The sequence below is a fragment of the Hyalella azteca genome, unplaced genomic scaffold, assembly GCF_000764305.2.
Source record: "Hyalella azteca isolate HAZT.00-mixed unplaced genomic scaffold, Hazt_2.0.2 contig9787, whole genome shotgun sequence".
Lineage (NCBI taxonomy): Eukaryota > Metazoa > Arthropoda > Malacostraca > Amphipoda > Hyalellidae > Hyalella > Hyalella azteca.
The window spans coordinates 50,450-72,031 of record NW_025939847.1 but is presented as its reverse complement, the minus strand read 5'-3'; the positions used below and the strand labels follow the sequence as shown (position 1 = coordinate 72,031).

General features: G+C 38.5%; 2 protein-coding genes across 4 annotated transcripts; one reads left to right on the top strand and one right to left on the bottom strand.

The window, feature by feature from the left end:
• Positions 1-93: 93 nt before the first annotated feature.
• On the top strand, positions 94-7,509 carry LOC108665383 (protein slowmo). Of its 3 annotated transcripts, XM_018152132.2 has the most exons (6): positions 94-212; positions 3,166-3,331; positions 4,581-4,667; positions 4,924-5,109; positions 5,302-5,519; positions 5,553-7,509. In XM_018152132.2, exons 1-6 carry the CDS (start codon positions 181-183, stop codon positions 5,734-5,736), a joined length of 873 nt encoding a protein of 290 aa, XP_018007621.1. In that variant the 5' UTR covers positions 94-180; the 3' UTR covers positions 5,737-7,509. The 3 variants fall into 3 exon arrangements, with proteins under 3 accessions (XP_018007621.1, XP_018007620.1, XP_018007622.1); XM_018152131.2 differs by having other exon boundaries at positions 5,302-7,509; XM_018152133.2 differs by lacking the exon at positions 94-212 and adding an exon at positions 2,689-2,755 and having other exon boundaries at positions 5,302-7,509.
• Positions 7,510-9,186: 1,677 nt separating this feature from the next.
• On the bottom strand, positions 9,187-21,174 carry LOC108665381. The gene is made up of 8 exons (XM_018152130.2): positions 19,770-21,174; positions 19,145-19,607; positions 18,070-18,464; positions 17,251-17,824; positions 16,766-16,966; positions 16,098-16,178; positions 13,333-13,465; positions 9,187-12,064 (listed from the first exon to the last, which is right to left on the bottom strand). The coding sequence occupies exons 1-8, from the start codon at positions 21,077-21,079 to the stop codon at positions 11,859-11,861; spliced, it is 3,363 nt and encodes a 1,120-aa protein (XP_018007619.1). The 5' UTR covers positions 21,080-21,174; the 3' UTR covers positions 9,187-11,858.
• Between the last annotated feature and the right edge of the window lie 408 nt (positions 21,175-21,582).

The following is a 21,582-nucleotide window of genomic DNA, read 5'->3' as shown; positions in this document are numbered from 1 at the left end:
ATATTTCACTTTTAGTTAAATTTAAAATATTTTTATTAAGTCTGTACCAGAGACTCACTATATGAGCGATCGATTTCGAGCCTTTTACCGTCCACAACCGAGCGATAGTGGACTCATCAAAGACTCACTCTATTTATATATAAATTGAGGGAGTCAGTACGCTATTTCGTTTCAATTAGCATGAAAATTTGGAAGTCTGAATACGTTTTCAAGTAAGTTTTTTTTTATGTAGACCTCGTGACTTGTGATTCCTTAAAAAGGCTGAAATTGTTCATTATCACTCCTCGGAAAATATTTACCCAGTCCCAGGTACTTCCTGATCCTGGTTAGAATTTGTGCTTTGGAAAATATTTCGCAATAGTGCACAGAGTCGCTGTCAGCTGTGTAGAAAGTTTTATTGTTTAGCTTATGACAAGTTTAATCATTATGCTTGGTGCAAATTGAAATTCCAGATCCAAGAACTATTATTGCAGTCTTGCAGGAATGCTTGGAATTTGGAATGGTAGGGTAAACGCGGTATATTCCGACATCGTAGGTAATTCCGTCACCTCTCCAGCTTTTCCTTTATATTAAGCTTTGTTTTAGTTCCATGAGTTCATTGATGGTTGAAATGGTGACGTCATACATTTGCGTGTTGAAATACTGCAAAAACACTAGGTCTTGGCCATCTAGTGGGAAAATATTGAGATCCAAAGAGAGACAATGCATGCCACGTGGTGAGANCTGACGTCCCACTAATTATACAAAAAAAGATCAGTAGTGGAACAGTGAAAATATTGATATATTTCCCCACATGTAGCGTGGGGAACATTGCGAGCGTTATAAGCACTGTTAGAAAATGGAAACAGCACAACAAATTGTCAGAGACAATAAAGGTATATATAATAGTAAGATTACGAAGAGGCACGGTTATATTGGCAGATATCTTCACTGCCTGAAATTCTCTACTTATCTAACGATGGTTATGAGATATTGGATTGCTACGGTATCATTATGACAAGCAGGGGCTGTCTCTTATACACATCTAGATGTGTATAAGAGACAGGTGTAGTGAAGTGTTTTGAGAGTCATGTGAAGGCAACAGAACTTACGTAACGCATACGGTTTTTTTTATAGTTTTTCATTTCTCGATGCGTCCTTAATGTGTCGGAATATACCGCGTTTACCCTACCTATTGTTTTTTTAAGTTAAATTTTAAGGAATCATGGCTCCAAAACAAGAGATTTCAATTGAAACAAAGGAAAGGATTATCAAACTCTTAAAAGAGAGTAAATCATCACGCAATGTTGCAAAAGATATCGGTTGTTCAGTCAGCTGTGTCTAAAATCTGGACCAAATGCAAACAATATGGGAAGGTTGTTAAAGGTAAACGTTAAAGCTGAGAGTAACAAAATGGATAGTAAATGATATGGGAACTAGCCGCAACAAGATGCCACAGAGACTAGGGGTTCTAGCTCTAGTACACTGCCAACTGCCAAGAATCACAAAATGGACAGCAAACAGTACGAGAACTAACTGCTGTTCTCGCTGTGTGGTTTAATAAACCGCACCAATATGCCAAGTGCCAACAACCAGCCGCAGAGACTAGGGGTTCTAGCCCTAATGCACTGCAAACTGAGTGCAAAGAATCAAAGATGCACAGCAAATGGTACAGGAACTAACCTCACCAAGATGCCAACAATCAACTGCAGAGACTAGGGGTTCTAGCCAGGATGGAATTCTAATATTGACGGTTCATATATTATTCCCGATACACCTACACCAGTTTTTCGATACATTATTTGAGGCAAAAAGATGAACTTCTTATAGGCTTAAAACACGTATGGGTATGCTAATTGGTAAGTTTCTATAAGGTAATTCACTGGAAATGTTGCGTGCCAGCAAGGCTGCAGGCGCAGCTTTCACTCAACAATTAAAATTATACAAAGTATTAGTTCGTTAAAGATTTGTCTCTTAATATGACTACAAAGAAGTAAACTTGATAAAGTAATTACAGCTACCGTGACTACGCTGTCAAGCAGACTTTTTGATGATGCATACACTAAACACGCAATTCATGGGAGCGAGAGTGCGAGACTACATAGAACAACAAAACAAGGCGCCCGGCATGCAATTGCAAAAACAAATGACGATCGCGGCAGTGGTGGCACGAATCATAATGTTAATATAGTCAATGCAAGAGAATGATTAATTATGATATTTCTGATAGAGATTTGAAATATTTTCGGAAGCCTAAAACTATAACAAATTATTTCGTTACTTTGACATGGTTGATTTCAAAATAAATATTTTAATGCAAATTCATGAAAAACATTTAAAATAAATTGAATAATGTTTGAAATTATTTGAACATGGTTTGACTTATGGGAGCTGGGGTGGGAGAGGGAAAAATGTAGAAAAATGGAATGAAGCACATAAAAGAAAAACAATGGGGAAAATTGAAAGTCAGGGCTCTAGAGCCACTAGATAATTTTGTTATGTATTGAATGAAATGTGTCTTGATAATGTAGCATGATTTACAAAAGTTAAAAATTTATACATTTTCAAATTAGCCCCTTTTTTCTGCCATTTTCTATCAATTTCACATTTTCTTTCATTGATTTAAAAAAATCATATGAGCAAATTGTTTTTTATTTGTTCTTTTACGTATGTGTGTGAAATTTCAGAGAGACTGGATGATAAAGTTTTCCCATCCTCTTAAATCAAACCTCAGATAATTTACTCTCGGCTTTATTTCCTTTCTAATTATTTTTAGGTAAGAAATATTTTTAGGTTAAATTTTTGTTTGAGGTCATTGATTATTATTTATTTATGTAAGTTATATTCTTCTATTTAGGTCTGATGCTCCATTTTCTCAAGTGTATATATAGGTATTCATGTAGCTTCATTAAGTGAATAAATTTTTGTGATTAGATATAAAATGATTTTTTTGGACAGTGTTTGTAAGAAGAAAAGTTGCTGTCAACATGAAAAGCTTTACATTACATTCAACTAGAAATAATGACCTTATTTGTAGACCCTTAATGTAATATTTTTGGCTAGTGCCTTTCAACCTTTTTTTTCTAAGTAGCCTACTAATGATTTATCTTTTATCTATGTTTTATCATGCCACTTAACATGTATCAGTGATTGACCTAATTAATTATTTGAAATATTTCATTTTAGTCACCCATGGGAGACAGTGTCTGAGGCTGTATGGCGGAAGTACCCAAATCCTCACAAGCCCGAAATAATGGGGACAGACATTCTTGACAGACAAATTGATTCTGGAGTTCTTCGTTCACAGCGTCTCATTGCATCTCGCTTTGGTCTGCCAGTTTGGTCCAGAAAGGTAAGCCCCTATATTTCTGGATTCCAGATCTTTTTATTTTTACTTTAATTACTCTCATTTGGAAGCTGAGCCTCAACAATCAAGCTGTAATAAACAATTCTTTGAAAATGACAAAAATTCAGAGGTTGCATAACAAAATAACCTCTTAGAAAACATTCAAAATCTTTAGGTAATATTCCACAAACTGTAGAATCTATCAAACAGTTAAAAAATACAACTCAGGACTCACTGCAGTGAGTGACAGAGAGTGCATTTTATTGTTGACAAAAATGTGAAGTCACGGACAGACAGACAGATGGACAGACAGACATGGCGAGCACAATAGTGCATTTATTCCATGAATGAGAAAATACGCTAAAAATACTTTATATTTCGTTATTATAACTGCTAAACTAACATTTGATAACTAAGTTACTTTAATTTTCACTGCTCATCAACTAATAATTCAATCCTGTTCATGTCTAGACAATCTGTATTTTGTCCCTTGTAATTTGTGAATTGACTTCTTTATAAATTGATGATGAATTTTGTTCTTTTACTTATTATTTTATCATTAAAATTGCATCTAAATTTAATACAATTTCCACCTGAATTATTGATTACTGTTTATGCTTTTACAATGTTTCAGCTACTTATGTTGACATTGTTTGCCCAAGTACCGGTACCTGTTATTTATTATTATTCCTGGCTGCACTCAGGAAGGATCACAAGCACATGAAAAGCCAAAGAACATAGAAAATAAAGCAGTTTTTTGGTCACAACGTTGCACTAATTACTACCTATTACTGCAAGCCAACTTCCTGTGTCTCTTTCCAGCTTGCGCTCAGAATCTGTATTGACGGACCTAAACCTATTCTTCATAACTGCTCATACTGAATAAAAACGCTAGTGATATCCATGTAGATTTCACTAAATGCTAATAAAGGCATCAAATGTATTATTGGATTCAGCTATTGATACAACAGATCAAAAATGAGGATCATTCACTGAAGCATTGAGATGTGAAACCTGGCCAATAAAAGTACATTCTTATGAAATGAACAGGAACTTGAATATTACTTTTTTTTCATGAAGACTTTAATTGGTTTTCTATTACAACATTCTTGCTTAGTTTGGTTCTATTTATAGTACCTAAAAGGAAAAACTGCTTGTTTCCTATTTGCTAATGAGTTAGGTATTTTTTTAGATTAGGTTCACCGTTCACCCAAATTTGTTGTCTTCTAAATCAAGTTTGAGCTTTGTTTTGTAGATCTTGGGCACTGAGGACATATGCTATGGCTTCGAAACATCAGAAGTAAACCCTGGGAAGCAGATGATGTCCTGTACTACTAAAAATGTGAGTGCTCTTATCTACTATTTCTGAGTGCTTATATATACTTCTTATATCATGTACTTCAGATATGCTCTATTGAGTTTTTCTATGAGATTTATTTTACTGAAATTTTTAAATTTGTAATTGTAGATCCTATTTTTGATGACCAATAGCTTAAGCAATTGGATAATAATTCATAATTTTTGTATCATTCAGTTGACATTCACTAATAATTCATACTTTTTGTATTTAATAATACATACTTTTTTGTATCATTCAGTTGACATTTAGCCACACGGTGACGATGTTGGAGCGCATGGTATACAGAGCTGCCCCTCCAGCCCCTGGCAGCACCCAGCCCCGCACTGTGATGGAGCAAGAGTTCACCGTGACAGTGCATGGCATCCCACTTGCCAGCTACCTCGAGGACACCATACTTGGCAGCTTGGCTAGAAACGCATTCAAGGTAGACTATTATGCATTGAGGATATTGTGTGTGATATCAAACAGTAAGCTAATAGCTCTGCATGTAATTTTATTACATTTTTGAACTCCCTCAACTACTGTCCTTGATGACATGCATGTAATGATTCTGCGCAACCTCGGAGACACACTGCTGGTGGTGCTTGGTTAAACTAGCTATTCAATTTGTCTGCAGGGTCGTGAAGCAATGGAATGGACAATAGATAACATCAAGAAGGGTTGGCCCAGCTCTGCTTCAACGACTCAAGAAACTTCCTGTAGTGAGATCAATGCCAGCAAAGTATTCAACTTGGCCATGGTAGATGAAATGTCAGACATAGCCAAGAAATCTGTGGATGAATTCAGCGAGTTGGCAATCAAATCTGTGGATGAGCTCAGTGGCAAAGCTCTCAAATCTGTGGATGAGCTTAGTGGCAAAGCTCTCAAATCTGTGGACGAGTTCAGTGGCAAAGCTCTCAAATCTGTGGACGAGTTCAGTGGCAAAGCTCTCAAATCTGTGGACGAGTTCAGTGGCAAAGCTCTCAAATCTGTGGATGAGTTCAGTGGTAAAGCGCTGAAGTCAGTGAGGCATGAACGTCATTTTGATGAACTTTTTAATTTATTTTTATGATTTGAAGCCATTACTTAGGTAGGTAATTTGTTATTATTAGATTCAAATTATCTTGATGGCTGATGATTGAGGGAAGTTATGCTTTCAGGTATTAACAGTATTGGCGAATTACCAATTTGATATTCTTCATCTAAACTATTCTAAAGTAACAGTTATTGAAACTGTTTTGGGGGATATACTTGATATGAGGATATACTTAATTTGGGGATATACCAAACTGTATTTGTGGGATATGTTTTGGGGGATATACTGTATTTGGGGGATATTCTTAATTTTTGTGTATAATTTTTTCATTGGTCAGATTATTTCGGAATTCGGTACGATTAGCTTCCAGTAATTGTTGCAATTGAGGTCTAGTTTGTAAAATTATATGCTGAACACTTAAGACTCCTCTCTGGGCGTATACGTGATGTTCGCGACCGTTTCAATGCAATTCATTAAGTTTGTAGTACCGTATATGTGCTGGTCGAAATTGTACTTTGCTGTAAGATATTTCTGTGCTGGCAGTTGTGACTGGTGCTGTTTCTGTGAGATTTTTGAGTTGCCTGACACTCGACGTGCCATTCCTTAAACATGAACCTAAGGTAGTGTGAACTAAGAAAATAAAGGAGCTGGCTCTCCTTGCTAGGTTCATGCCGAGGATAATTTTGAATCGTACAAATTATGTCTACCTAAGAGGAGGCTTACGGCATCAAGCTTGTATTTATTATATTTTTTATAGACATGATTTCCTCCATCAATTAACGTCAACTTCAAGAACTCGATTGTGAAAATCCTTGATTGCTAAACCAATTCAAATACCTTGATAGAATGTGCATATTTTAACTCAATATTTATGAGCACAATGTATATTTTATGTTTAACTATAATGATCTAAATGGTTTTAATGTAAATTCCTTGATATGAACCTGTCACCTTCATGTTTTGTCGTTTCTTCAAAGCATCTTCACTCCACCTGCAAAGACTATACTTGAGTATTGTGCAACTCCTAAAATGGCATCACTAAACTCCCTTTCCAACGCTTCGCCTATTTTGATTGCAAAATTGGGCTAAACCTGAGCTCGTCAGTCTCAGTTCTCGTCCGTGCAATGTAAAGCCAGTGGTTTTTGGTCAGGGTTTAAGTCTTCCAGAAGTGTACCTAAGTTTCCCTGCCCATTGACACACCATCTATCGCTTGTATTTTCCCCACAAAATATTTGTTTAGCATTCCTAAGCTGTAATCTGAACTGCCATATCACTAACACTACAAGTGGGGCGTGCATGACGTAATTTGTTGATAAGAAATGTTCAAGAGGCGTTCAATTGATTGTAAACGGTCAGTTCAACTTGGTCTTACCGTCAAACTTTGAATAGAGTTTTCAGTCTGAAGAGACATTTTCTTTTTAACAATTCGAACTAATTACCTATTCACATTTGATTCATACCTTGACCAGGTCATGTATGTACCAGCATTTAATTTCACATGCATTTGTTGTTAGGGTATATTTAATCCAGTACTATCAAGAAGGTTGTTTTGTTTCTGAAATCGTGGGATAATTTTATTCGTGTACGGAAGTGAGAATCTTATGTGAATAATGTGGCAATTGACGTGTGTCCTAGTGAGGCTATGAATTTGTATCGCTAAGTATGTTCAGCGCTGCAACGCGCACCTCAATTATTTGTACTATAAAACAACTAACCGCTTTACGAATCCGCGCGTATAATAATTACTGGTTATTTCATGGCTTTCAGATTACGTGAATATAGCTAATGTATATATAAATTATGCATCGATATGCAGTTTTAAAACCCATATCGCAGAAAGTCCGAGACTGCTAGAATAGGTGTCCATGACATTGTACGACATCAGGGCGTGGGTTGTAAACTAGCTACCGCGAGTAAAGTAGTTGGCAGTTTAGATGTAACATTCTGCCCACTGTCGACTGGCAGTAATTCGGCGATAAGCAAACGAGCGCAGCATCAGGGCATGAAAAGACTTGTTATTTGTAACAGATATTGCGGAGTCTTTGACATCAATTATTCATAGTGAGAGCTTAAACTAAGAAATGTTCGATCATTTCTTTGATATAGACCTTAAATCGAAAGATTGATAAATGGGTAAGTTCTATCAACAATAAACTCTGTTGCACCTTTTGAACAGATTGATTACATGACGGCAAGGAATGCACCGTTTTTGTTGACACACGAGTATTAATTTAATACCTGCGAAGGTCATTAGTACCAGCAGTTGGAATTAGTTATGAACCTGACGAAAGTGGGAAGTAATAATTCCGTAATGCTACCATGTGCAACCAATGACTTGACTCATGAAGCTATACGGAGCAACGAATGAAACCGTTCACTACAGGCGATGTAAGCTCTTTCCTTCTGGTTTTGCTAATTATTAATTTAATACTGAAGATGCAGCACCACTTGTGTGCATGGAGTTCAGAAGCTTTATAACATTTTCTGAGGCATCGATAAAATTTCTTATACTTAACTGACGTCCCACTAATTATACAAAAAAAGATCAGTAGTGGAACAGTGAAAATATTGATATATTTCCCCACATGTAGCGTGGGGAACATTGCGAGCGTTATAAGCACTGTTAGAAAATGGAAACAGCACAACAAATTGTCAGAGACAATAAAGGTATATATAATAGTAAGATTACGAAGAGGCACGGTTATATTGGCAGATATCTTCACTGCCTGAAATTCTCTACTTATCTAACGATGGTTATGAGATATTGGATTGCTACGGTATCATTATGACAAGCAGGGGCGGTCTAGACTCTTGATGTAAAGTCGCGGATTTTTTATTCAAAGTTGCACCATAGAACCAGCCCGCAGGAATAATTTGATCTGTTATTGCTTACTGTGCTCGTCTTTCATATCGTGCGCACGTAGTTCAGCTACATACACATCGAAAGCGGTTCGTATCGTAGAGCGACTTAAGTGCTTGTAGGCAGTCTGCAATGGCGGGACTTCAGTCACGAGAAGTTGTAGCAGCGATAAAGAGGCTATTCATTAATAGGGTACGAAACTTTTCATTCAACTTCCCACGTGTCGCTGTAATAGATATTTCCACCAGCTGGCTAATTTAGTATTGAGAAGAAACGATCTCGCTTGCATGAACTGTGCTCCACATACGGTGAGAGGATCCAGGCAGCATCTCGGCTCCTTTGATAAATATACTGGAAAATACTTCAGGGCTGAATCCGAATGCTGAATGGATTATAATCTAGAATTAAGGCTAATTTGCTCGGGAAAACATTCCATATATCAAGGATATTGCAGCGAAGGGAAACATCGGATACAAGTGAGACCTTAGTATTTAAGTCGATTATGCCTTAATAAGGAACTTCGAGAAACATTTGAAGTGTAAATATGAAGAGTAATTCCAACGAAAAGTAACCAAGATATACGCTAATGTCAAGTGATGAAGCATTAGAACATTGAAAATTCTTCAGAGCGTTGAAACTTTACTAAGAAATTAAAACTACCCGCAGAGCTGAAAACATGACTTTTTCTCCACAAATAAATATTCAAAATAAGGCCTTATTGCGACACAGTTACATGTTAAATCGTTATCATAAAAAGTTGATCTCGTTACAATGGTTGCACGTCCAATAAGGAACTACATAAGCACATCAAGATGCAACACAGCCCTTACAATATGAGATTCGGTTCGAGACGGAAAAGTTCATCCTCACTTCCTGTATTGAAGATCGACTTCATCGTAAAAAACATGCCAAGTGTTCTTTAATCGTTTACACTGTCCGGCAAGTAACTTCGAGTGAAGGTGAAAGTAGCACGTAAGTAAATTTAGCTGTGACAATTCATAAGAATGCATTACATTATTAATCGGATCCAGAATTTGATGAATGGCAGAGAACTATTAAATATTAAAGCAGCGGTTGTTGCACAAAAACAATGTGCCAAGCCACCAACGCCGAGAAGTACGTTTTTATTGCAGAATAGTAATCCTGATATGGATCATTGAAGATTTTAAATAAATATTTGAAAAAATAAAATTTGTGAAGCTTTGAACACGAAAACAATGCAAAACATTACATTAGTCTATTTTCAGCATTGTAGTTGTACGTCAATATTCACGAAACTGCGAGACAACGTATTAGAAGATAAAAACGTTCTCCACGACAGATCTGTGAGAATAAACTTTCCAACTTACTAACCCTCGGAGGGTCACTATTTTAACTTTTTACCAGCAAATATTTTTTGTCGGTTCTAAGAGTTCAAGTGGCATTGTTTATAAGAATGAACTAACAACCGCTCTTGTCTAAAACTAAGCAATACTGCTGTCGAGGATGGTTACATTGTAATGGATGTCGGACTCGTGTTAGCGCGCACAGCAATCCCAAGCCGAACTCTAATGCATTTAGATATGAATTGCATGAGGCCTCCTAAGAAGACAGAAAGCGGTAGTCAACATACAAGGAATCAATGTAAACATAAAACAATACATTTTTAGACAATTGATTATGGGCAATAAATTATTGGCGACAACAGAGAAACACGACCAAGGAGCACGCAGAGTAGAGGGTATAAAAATAAAAACGTCTTCTAGATCTACACCTACTAACTACTACAACAGTCATGATAGGCGTTAAATAACTACTTGATATTAGACAATAAATATATTACGGGCTAAGATAATGGAAATATAAGAGTTCAGCAAATAACAGATTGCTAACAAAATTAGCACACGAAGAGCTGGTAAATATTTCAAGCAAGATCCTCACAAATATAACAATAAGAAGTAAATCCAGCGAGTCAAAAACACATATTAAAGCATATATTATTTTTGTTAACGTCACGTGGTATTTACAAATACTTTTAATATCATATTTATTTATATTTTCGTCACGTATTTCTTAAATAGTCACGTTAAGAAAACACTGAAGGAATATGCACAGCTTGCAGGAATAAATAGCTCGGACAAACCTTCAGTTTGAACCGAAGCGTCACTTACAAATGGTGGCAGGCAACCAAACTAAAGTCGACAATTACTAAGAAAACCTGGCAATAATGATAATTGTTCATGGCGTACATGTATAGATGAACCTAACGAAGCAAGTGAAAATGGCGTAAAGCGATAAAAAATAGACAAGGTCTAAAATATAAGCTGAAGATAATAAAAGAACGACAACACGGCAGACACCAAACCTAAATAACAGACTAAGCTAAGATACAAATTTTGTAGACGCTTCAGATGGTCTATACATAAGACTAACACCGTATAGACATAAATTAGGTGAGCAAGAAGCCAAATAGTTTACAGAGATTCTCGTGATATGTCTACAGCAACATCGATATCGCCATAAAAAGCCTTCATGTTGAAAATACAGAATATTAGTGAAACCGCAAAATGAAGACCATATTTGTGCATCCTAAACTACGGTTTCGGCCTACGACGCTTCACCAACAGTCAGTCAAAGAAACAGAAAGCAATGGCAATAAAAACATGCTTCTATGTCGTCTTCTAAGTGAAGCCAAAATTGCTCATTGAACCGAGCGATGAAATTTTTAACGCGACATTCAAGGCAACTGGTTGATGTGATGAAAATGCCAAGAAATTTAAGCCATTCAGTCACTAGATTCTTTATTGCAACTGGAATGCTGCTGAGTAATCCAGAGGACGGTGAACTCTTGCGTGAACCTGATATTCACTTTAAAGAATAGAGACAAAGTACCACCGAGACACGAGTGCAGCATAGCAGGAGTATCTTTAGTACAAACTAATTGAGTGTACACCTACATGATGTTGAGCTTAACTTCCTCGTACTTAGACTATAGAATCAGCAAGATAAATGTGAAAAAAAAACTACTTTCAACTTAAACCTTTACAACGTACATCAGAATTCTTCAAGGAACTAACTCATTCACCTGGAACATTGGTATATAATGCAGTTAACTATGAATAACATGCGGTTAGTTCGCAATTATGCGTATATTGCTAACGAATGAAACGTCACATAGAAGTTTACCAACATTTATATAACCGAGATAAGGTAAGATGAGAAAAAATCGGTGGCAGGCACAATACCGAACAACGCCCATGGAGTAAAATAAGATCCACTTGCGAGCAGTGAAACCAGCTGGGGAGCAGAAGCATTAAGATCAGACGCAGCTGGTGGTGTTGGCGTCGGTCTCGTGCTTGGCCAGCAGGGATGAAAACGACCGCTTGCCCGAGGGCCGTGGCAGTCGCGCAATGGCGGTGAACAGGCGTTGCTGGCAGGTGCTGGCGGGCAACCGCGTCAGGAACTGCGCTGCGGTGGTCGTACACTCCAGGGACAGCAGCTCACACTCGTAGAGCTTCAGGACTCCTGCAGCAGATGTGCACAAGTCAGTGGGGCGAGCCAAATAAAGTTAAGTGAAGGCGGAGAAGGGCTACGGTAGTGAAGTTTAGGCAAAACCGGGCACCAGAGCTACCGTAGTGATGTGTAGGCAGAACAGAGCTACTGTAGTGATGTGTAAGCAGAACAGAGCTACTGTAGTGAAGTATAGGCAGAACAGAGCTACTGTATTGAAGTGTAGGCAGAACAGAGCTACTGTATTGAAGTGTAGGCAGAACAGAGCTACTGTATTGAAGTGTAGGCAGAACAGAGCTACTGTAGTGATGTGTAAGCAGAACAGAGCTACTGTAGTGAAGTATAGGCAGAACAGAGCTACTGTAGTGAAGTATAGGCAGAACAGAGCTACTGTAGTGAAGTGTAGGCAGAACAGAGCTACTGTATTGAAGTGTAGGCAGAAGAGAGCTACTGTATTGAAGTGTAGGCAGAACAGAGCTACTGTATTGATGTGTAAGCAGAACAGAGCTACTATAGTGAAGTGTAGGCAGAACAGAGCTACTGTATTGAAGTGTAGGCAGAACAGAACTACTGTAGTGAAGTGTAGGCAGAACAGAGCTACTGTATTGAAGTGTAGGCAGAACAGAACTACTGTAGTGAAGTGTAGGCAGAACAGAGCTACTGTAGTGAAGTGTAGGCAGAACAGAGCCACTGTAGTGAAGTGTAGGCAGAACAGAGCTACTGTAGTGAAGTGTAGGTAAAATAGGGCTGGCTACTGATACAGAAATTTGACATTCCAGTTGGGCTAGACGGCAATCACCCATAAAATAAACAATTAAACTGCACCAATTTGAAAACATGACTACTAAACTTGCCACTTGTGATAGTGAATAATGACACGTGAACTCAACACTATAATAGTTGTGTCGAATTGAAGACTCATGACCTAGACAAGCTGATAGCAATATTGAGTAAAGCTAAGTGAACCAGACACGCTAGTTGTTAGTGAGTTATGACATGTAAACTAGACATGTTGGACACTCGATAAGTGAACCAGACACGCTAGTTGCTAGTGAGTGATGACATGTGAACTAGACATGTTGTAGACTTGATAAGTGAACCAGACACGCTAACGCCGTACTTGCAGCCCCGCCACCGCCGATCACATCAGTGGAGACCTCACTCCCCCGCCCCTACCGCTCAGCTCAACAAACAACAACAACAACCATGACATGTGAACTAGACATGTTGTAGACGTGATAAGTAAACCAGACACGCTAGTCGCGCTGGTGACGTCATCTCACCACAGGCGGCGCGGAAGAAAAACTCGTCGCCGTCGCGGATGAAGACGTCCCAGATGCGGGAGGCGGCGTCCAGGGGCAGGGAGCGAGTGAAGAGCGACAGCACCCAGTCCAGCAGGTACAAGTCCGGCGTCACCTGCAACCATACCAGCTTCTCGTCATGTATTATGGCACAAACGATATAACATCAATTTTCCCGGATTTTGTAAACCTGCACGAATGCATAACTATCTACAAGAAATGTGCACTAAATTCGAACACAATTGAAATACTCATGTTAAAAAAATATCGTGAAAATGGAGGTAGATGATGAAATAATATAGGTTTAAAAATTACTTTTTAAAGACAACACTTCTAAAGAATCCAGTTTCTCCAATGTTAAAGATACACAATGAACTTCTCATTTTATTTTCGAATATTAAAAAAAATTATTGTTCAATTTTTTTAATTTATAAAAAAAAATTTCAAAATTATTTATTCTGTCAATTGATTCATGCATTGCCTCCGACTTCACACAAGTGTGCAAAAGTTCAGATCAATTGGACAGGTAAAAGTGTGTCAAATATCAGTTATAAGATTTGTAGCTGACAAAATTATTTTTTAAATTTTTTTAAAATTGAATTTTTTTTTTATTTTTAAAATCATCTAATTTGTCATTGGATTCTTGCATTGTCTCCAACTTTACGCAAGTGTGCAAAATTTCAGATCGCTAGGATAAGTAAAAGTGTGTTAAATTTCGATTATAAGATTTGTAGCAGACAAACAGACAAACAAGAAGTGAAGTTAAAGAGAAGTGTTGTAAAAAATTAAATATTATGTCAATTCAACGTGTTACTGTGACATCTCCCAAGACGACTCTCTACGTAGATCACTCTCCTCAGCATCTTCAATGCTCAATGATCAGTAGCTCAGTCCTCTAATGCTATAAATACGACATCTTCCAAAATACAAATAATCACTCGCGCAAAAATGGCAAGTGCCATTGTGCAATAATTATTTCGCGAATTGTGCAACAAAAATATGAAACATAATCTGTGGTGCGACAAAAATGTAACAAATAATTCTATGTAAAAAAAATATCAAGCAGCAGTCAGTAAGGCTAAATCTCAAGACCGGGATTTCGAATGGAACGTGCAAATAAAGTAGGGACGCGTCAAAAGGAGAAATTGTGACGTGTCAAAAAGAGAAGTAGTGACGTGTCAAAAAGAGAAATAGTGAAGTGTCAAAGAGAAATAGTGGCATTTCATGAGGAATTTAATGCAGCAGGTCATAATGACTGCACGGCAGCTGTCAGCAGCAGCGCCAGAGAAGACAAAACGCCAGAGTCTGCCGTCAGAACTTCAGAACTGAGTGTTGAGTAGCTCAAAATCAAGGCCGTCAGTATAACAGTAGCAGTGGTACCGTAGACAGTTTGTATGAGCTTCACAAAGACGTTAATCTGCATCGAAGGCACAATCTTAGGTTCTTTGGAATTATTAAGCCTCTTTTGTAGCTCAGATTGCAGAGCTGAACCATCGAGCCGGAAGAGTTCGGTGCCAGATTATTGGTTCTCAGAGCGGTAGTGTGGCATTGGTGGTCTCGGTTTGATGCGCCAGACAAACTGTTGAAACTGTTTGACAAACTGTCACGGAAGTGATTTTGTCCGGCACTCAACTCGGGAAATTTCATGTGAAGGCATGTGAAGTTTCTCTGGCAAATGGTGAAGAGGAAATACCGGCAAGTTATCATGCTATATATCCAGTAGCAGATGGCATTCAGTTATCGTTTGATTTTAATTGAGTGTCATCAACCATGATGTCATTAGTCTCCTTACATCACCTTCTGTCATGCCACTGTGGTGGATATCACTCTATATAAGCTCTTCAAGCTGACCACCAGTCAGTCATAGGCAGGCACAGCCAGTCATAGACTGGCTATGGACCAGTCATAGAACAGAAGTCATAGCTGCAGTCATTCGCAGCTAACCCTAGACGCGTCAACTAGGGCTATCGACTAAGGCACTCGCTACCATCTCGTAGTGTCATTAACTTTACCTTCTCAGTTATATTGTATAAAACTCATCGTGCCTTATCCTGTGATCCTATATATAATAATATATACTAAACAAGTACGTACACATTTCATCATTCATCCCTGCCTCATTTGTAATGTGGACGATAAATAAGAACTCTGTAACCCTCAGGAAAGAACTATATTATAAGATGATCTGGACTGATCAATCTATCAAAGCAATATCAGGTCTTCGCTGTAAAATGGCGACCAGACATATATGTAATCAACTTGTAATCAACTCGTTCAAAGCCCTGGCGAGCATTTCGTCTAGCTGTGTTAGGATAGCAGTTTTGTTGAATATCAGTGGGTCTGGGACATTCTTGCAGTACGTGCAGTAGTCAGAAGGACCTGACAGTCGTCATATTATAGCAGGAGGTCGCTGTGTGTACGGCGCATGTGACCTATCCTCACTTTACACGTGCCACTCTCATTCGTTGGTCGATGATGTATGTTTCACAACTGTGCCCTGTCATAAATATATCTGAGCTTGGTTTTTCTCGCGTTAAATTTAGGGTAATGTAACCGGAATGCGAATTTCCGTCTCAACGATATCTGATGAAGCAGCGCCCATTGCCGCCATGAACATCCTGTCTGTGGTTTACTCATACTTACATATCTAAGTAATCAGAGCCCAGCGGCGTGTCACAGACAATAACTCGCCACGTATTACTGCCACCAAATTAACACGCACATCACACTCAGCCATAGAAGATCACCTGGAGTTTCTGGAGGTGGGCATGGAGAACGGGCAGCAGGGAGGCGACGAGGCTGCTGTGCGTGCGGTAGTACGCCAGCATCTGCTGGCATATGTCATTATTAGAATGCTTTATTCAACCTCTTCATTTACATTCTATTTACTGACTTTGGTAGGCCATTGGGTTTGGCAGACTTCACAACGAATCCATAAGCATACCATTAAATGTTAAGAATTACTACACACTAGAGTCTGCCTTTAGCTATTAATTTTCAAACTAGCGCTATGTATGTAGTAGTAATAGTCCAAAATCATCTACATTAACGATCAACATGTCAACGATTCAGCTAATTAAATATTTTAAATTTCGTTATTGTGGTTGTACGTGAAGGTGATGTTGTCTGGCTATCAAGCATTTGCATGACGATTGCATTAGTAAATACATAACATGTATGACATCAAAAACGCACTTCTTTTAAAGCTCATGTTTCGTAGTCTTTTTTTTAAAGATTTTTTAATAATAATTGAGAAATGGGTTACATCACAAATCATATCACATATAAATAAGTATAAATAAATGAAGCGACCATAAAAAGCAGCATTGATAATTTGATTAATAAATAACCAACAAAATTATAGAATCGGAAGCGTATTATGTAGATATTGGAAACTAAATGCAAATGAATTCACTTTTTTCTCGTGGAGAGAGAAGAAGGCCTGGAGCAACGGCTTGCTGAGGAGGTTCGCGAAGGCGATGAAGGCGTCACTCTCGGGCATGTTGAGCAGCAGCGTCGCCGCCAGGAAGCTCATGCCCTGCACGTACCCGATGTCGGGACGACACCTCACGTAGCTCTGCAGCACGCGGTCCAAGCTCGCGTGGTATGGCCCTCCCTGACAACACAAGCACTATAGTCAGACCACTTCTGACGAGGTATCAAGTCTTAATTTTAATGTGACAAGCAACAGAGTAAAGCCGAATTTTAGATCAACACAGAGCTATGGAACTATTTGGGATGATCTTAGTTGTATTTATAAGCAAACTAAGGCAGGATACAAGTTAATTGGAATAACAGCGTACATGTAATTCTTTTCTGAGTTTGTTGCTTTATAGGATGCTAGTAAGTCAAATCTTTTCTTTAACATGAGAAAAACTTGAAACAGTATATTTTTATCACCTGCTGAAAGATCCCAAGCTGTGGAAATGTACGTGAAACATCAAGGGAGATGCAGTCAGCACTCTGAGCCACCTGTAACCAACTGGTGCCAGCCAAGCCACAGCTGTTATCACTGCTGCTAGCATTGCTGTAGCCGCTGTCCTCGTGGTCTTGAAAACAATCGGCACAATCATCAGTTATTCGGCAACGCACCAGAGGAGAGGGCGGCACGACGTGAGGCTCAAACGGGCCTGATAAAACATGGAACTGAGAAGCCGCCATGGAAGAGCTTGTGCCGGTGGTCGTGTATTGAGACACAGCTGAGGTATCGCTGGGGCCAGAAGTGACGTGGTATTGAGGTACCACTGATGACTCATTGATACCAGGCGTAATGTGGTACTGAGGTCCCATTGAGACCTCGCTGGTGCCAGGCGCTATACGATACTGAGGCATGAATGTCTGACAAGGAGATCTCCTCCAGCCAGCCACCTCCCGGTGGTCTGGGACGCAGCAATGATTGACCTGATGACCCACCGACACACCTGAGCTTGCCGACAACCTGCTCACTTCTCGCTGTAAATGCTCTTCATTGCTTCTGTAGACAATGTACATCAGAATTAAAGGGAGCTCAAAATCCTAACACGACCCACTTTTATAAAAACCAAAGGCATTAGAGAATAAATAACAGCAAAAAAATAACACGAGCACAAAAGAACCACAATTCACACTTTGTTGACAAGCTTAGAGGGCAAAATGCATATGATGGAAAAGGGATAAATTAATACAAGTATACTAGACTAGGTACATTGAAGAAGAAAAGGTATGGCATATCAAACTAACCTTTCTTGCAGCAATTCATAGAGATGAGGGGACACATTGAGGGCATTACCGATAGCCAGGCTCCAAACCTTGCCTCTGATGCTAGGGGGCAGCCCCTGCCACCACAACTCTCTGCATTTTTTAGTGTCTCGCTTGGCCGCAAAATCAGGTAGTATTTCATCAGTCCAGACGGCAGCAGCTTCTGCCATTTGCGCTTCCTGCTGTAGTTTGAGGTGCTGTAGACGTTGATGCTGTTGTTGCATGTGCATCTCTTTACGTCTGCTCTGCTGTAACAGCTGTTGGTGCTGCTGTTCGTGCATGATTCGCTCTTGGTCACTCTTGGCTGGCAGATGTGCAGGGCGGGACTCCATGATGAGACCTGCCGTGCCTGCCAGAGGCTGGCTTGTGACGAGGCTCTGCAATCAGAAAGCAAGTAAGTTTGGCTGAAAATGAATGCAGGATAAATTGAACTCGTTTGAAGACATCTTGGAGTTAGCTAGTGCTAAGATGAAATATTTCAAGTTACCACACATGGTAAACCAACTGCAAAAGGATCAAACTCAACTTAATTCTTTACATAATGAGCGTGAGAAGTAGCCAAGTTAGCACAAAAATACTTCCATTTCACTTCAATATGTCAGGTTATTTGTGAGCTACACTGGCATATTGTACCTGCTCCTGTGAAGAGGATAAATATATTGTTGCGATTTCTTCTGAGATTTGTTCTACTTTAGAATGGATTATATTTCTGAATGTGTTGTAAAATTGTCTTCAATTCAAAATTTGATTCAACTCACAACTGGTTACAATTTAAAGTAAAGTCAACTTGAAAATTGATGCCTACTTTAAAATTTTTTTATTTTACACAACTTTAATATTATGATTATTTGGATGACAGGAAAAACAATAATTAATAATAGCCATGAGTGGAAATATATAGATTCTTCAAGAGCATTTGCACATGACATGACTGGAAAATATAACTCAACATCAAATTTCATTCAACTCGTACTGAAAATCATGCAATGAATAATTGAAACCATCTACTCAATTATAAGTGAATATAAATGAAGAATAGCTAGCAAAAATTCCTTACCTTCTGTGAATTTTTAAAGCCTAACTTTTCTAGTAGCCACCAGCCTGATGAATTTTTATTATTTGCCTCATGTGACGGTGAGGTGTTGACAGAGGAGTTAGCATCACTCTTTACACCGTTAGCATGGCCTGATTTACCAGCATCATACACTCTCCAAGGAGAGTTGGGAGTAGACCTTGTAGAAGAAGGAGCGTTTTTGCTCAGTGTGGAATATGATGCGGATCTTTGGCTGTCACACAATTTAGGGTTTCTAGAGTAAGTAGAGGCTTCACTTGTGTTCTGGGCAGTCGATTTGCCATTGTTCACAGAAGAGCCAGCAACTTTTGTAGTTGAAGGAGTTTGATGAGGAACAGTACACTTCTCAATAGAAGATGAATTTTGCACTTTAGTAGCTTGGGAGACTGGAGTTGACTCAATAAGCTTATCTCCATCACAGTCTTGCTTTCTCCAAGTGAATAGTTGCCTGTGAATATGAGAAGAATTAACAATAAGATCTAAAAAATACGTCACTAATGGATTTAAAGTGGTAGCTTGCTAAAATGAAAGCAAACAAACAATGGAAACAAAGAGTGTAGGCATTAAAAACCTGGCTATAAGATTCAATATCAATGTACATTGAAATCACCTTGAAATGAAGTTGGCAAATCCATGCTTTTCTTCAACTGATGAATCTGCTACACTTCCCTCAGACCCAAACATTGATGTGTGCTGCATTTTAGAGCGGATTTCACTCCTGAGTATTTGTGCATCTGAAGTGCTTGACAAACTTCTTGATCTTGAGAGGAGGACATCCTTCTGGGTTTTATTGCCTGTTGGTTCAAATAATTTGGAAGAAGACTCAGGCTTTGCATTGAAGAAGGGCTTTTCAAAACTCCTGGAACTCGAATCTTTCCACCCATATCCTCTTTTCATCAAGCTCTTGGATTTCTGCCCTAGCTGTGCATGTGAAATGCCGACCTTGAAACTTGTATTACCATCAATATCTGTGATACATGGTGAGCTTTCATTGCCAGATTTTTGAAAATTTTTATGGCCAGCAGGAAGTTTATCCGTGTTCTTGATTTTTTGTGACTCTAAAGCAGAACTCTTGAACATATAATCAGAGTAACTATCAAAATGAGCAAGTAAGTTGGCTTGGATATTCGTCTGCTCATCTATGCATTGATTTTGAAGATCAAATGCTTCAGTCAATTTTTTTGATTCAGTTGAAGGTTCATTGAAATTAAAAGACTCAGAATTGGAAGAAGAAGATAGGAGGTCACCAGCACAGATTTGAGAATCATCTGATTCTTCAATTGGAAAACACTTGCTTGAGGCACTGAAGGAATGAGAAGACTGCATCTCAAAATCATTTCGTGATGACTTATCATATTCTGATGTTATTGGATCAGAATCAATACCATTTCCAGAGTATGAACCTGCTTGAAAACTACTGGACTTGTTGAAGATTTCCTGGTTATTTTGTAACAAAGATGCATGGCTAGGCCCCATTCCTGGACACTCTGCAACACTTAGTTGATCAACTTGTGTTTCCAAATCAAAACTCAGATGAGCATCATCAAGCAACTTCACTTCAGGTTCTTCTTTGGTTAGCCTTGGAGAGTCCAACTCAGATACAGGATTCTCTATGATAGAAAAATCTGTACTAGACCTTGAATGTGGCTTTCCATCAGTCTTCCTTCCATCTGGTTTGGGTTGCAAATCAGGTGCATTGTTGACAGTGCAAGATTTGTACTTTCCTGCATTGGATGCCAAGCTTCGAGATGAAATCTTAATGCATGAAAGCACCTGACGAGAAGTTCCACTAGCGCTGTTACCAAGGCCATGCTGTGATGGACCATTGTGGCAGGGAGATGCTGCAGTTGCGTCATCTGTATCATCATTTGCAGTAATTTCATCAGCGTGAGTGCTGAGCTGCTCATACCTGCCACTCATATCCGAGGGGAGTCAGAGCAACACGCGCACTACAAATGAATGAACAATATAGTCTAGCCTAGGCACCTCCATGGCTATGTTTTTTGTAGCAATATCTGCAATGAAAATTTGGTAAATTTAAATGTCAAGTAACACATCAAGTTAAATACAAGATCAAATTTAGAAAAATCGCTCTAGGTTAAATTTTATACATTTCATTCATTAAAATTTCTATGATGTGATGCAGGTGCACTTAAATAGCAATTCAAGTTATGGTGATAGTGTAAATAATATTTCTTTCCTAAAATAAATTTCTAGCAATATAAGTAAAGAAATGTACCGTAAAATGGGGTTACTTTGACTCCTGGGGTAACTTTGACCAATTTTCATTTTTTTAACAAAAACCCCCAAAACTCATAAAATATTTGACATAGAAAAATTTTGTCAATGGCCATTAAAGGCCTAATACTGAGGCTATATAACACAATAGAAAGATGTAAACAGTTTGCATATCTAATAGGTTA

Coding starts and splice junctions, on each gene's coding strand:
- LOC108665383 (XM_018152131.2), top strand. CDS start 181: ATGAAAATTTGGAAGTCTGAATACGTTTTCAA. Junction 3,332..4,580: donor TGCCAGTTTGGTCCAGAAAG/GTAAGCCCCTAT, acceptor TTTGTTTTGTAG/ATCTTGGGCACTGAGGACAT. Junction 5,110..5,301: donor TGGCTAGAAACGCATTCAAG/GTAGACTATTAT, acceptor ATTTGTCTGCAG/GGTCGTGAAGCAATGGAATG.
- LOC108665381 (XM_018152130.2), bottom strand. CDS start 21,079: ATGAGTGGCAGGTATGAGCAGCTCAGCACTCACGCTGATGAAATTACT. Junction 17,825..18,069: donor TATGAATTGCTGCAAGAAAG/GTTAGTTTGATA, acceptor CATTGTCTACAG/AAGCAATGAAGAGCATTTAC. Junction 16,179..16,765: donor TCTCTCTCCACGAGAAAAAA/GTGAATTCATTT, acceptor ATATGCCAGCAG/ATGCTGGCGTACTACCGCAC.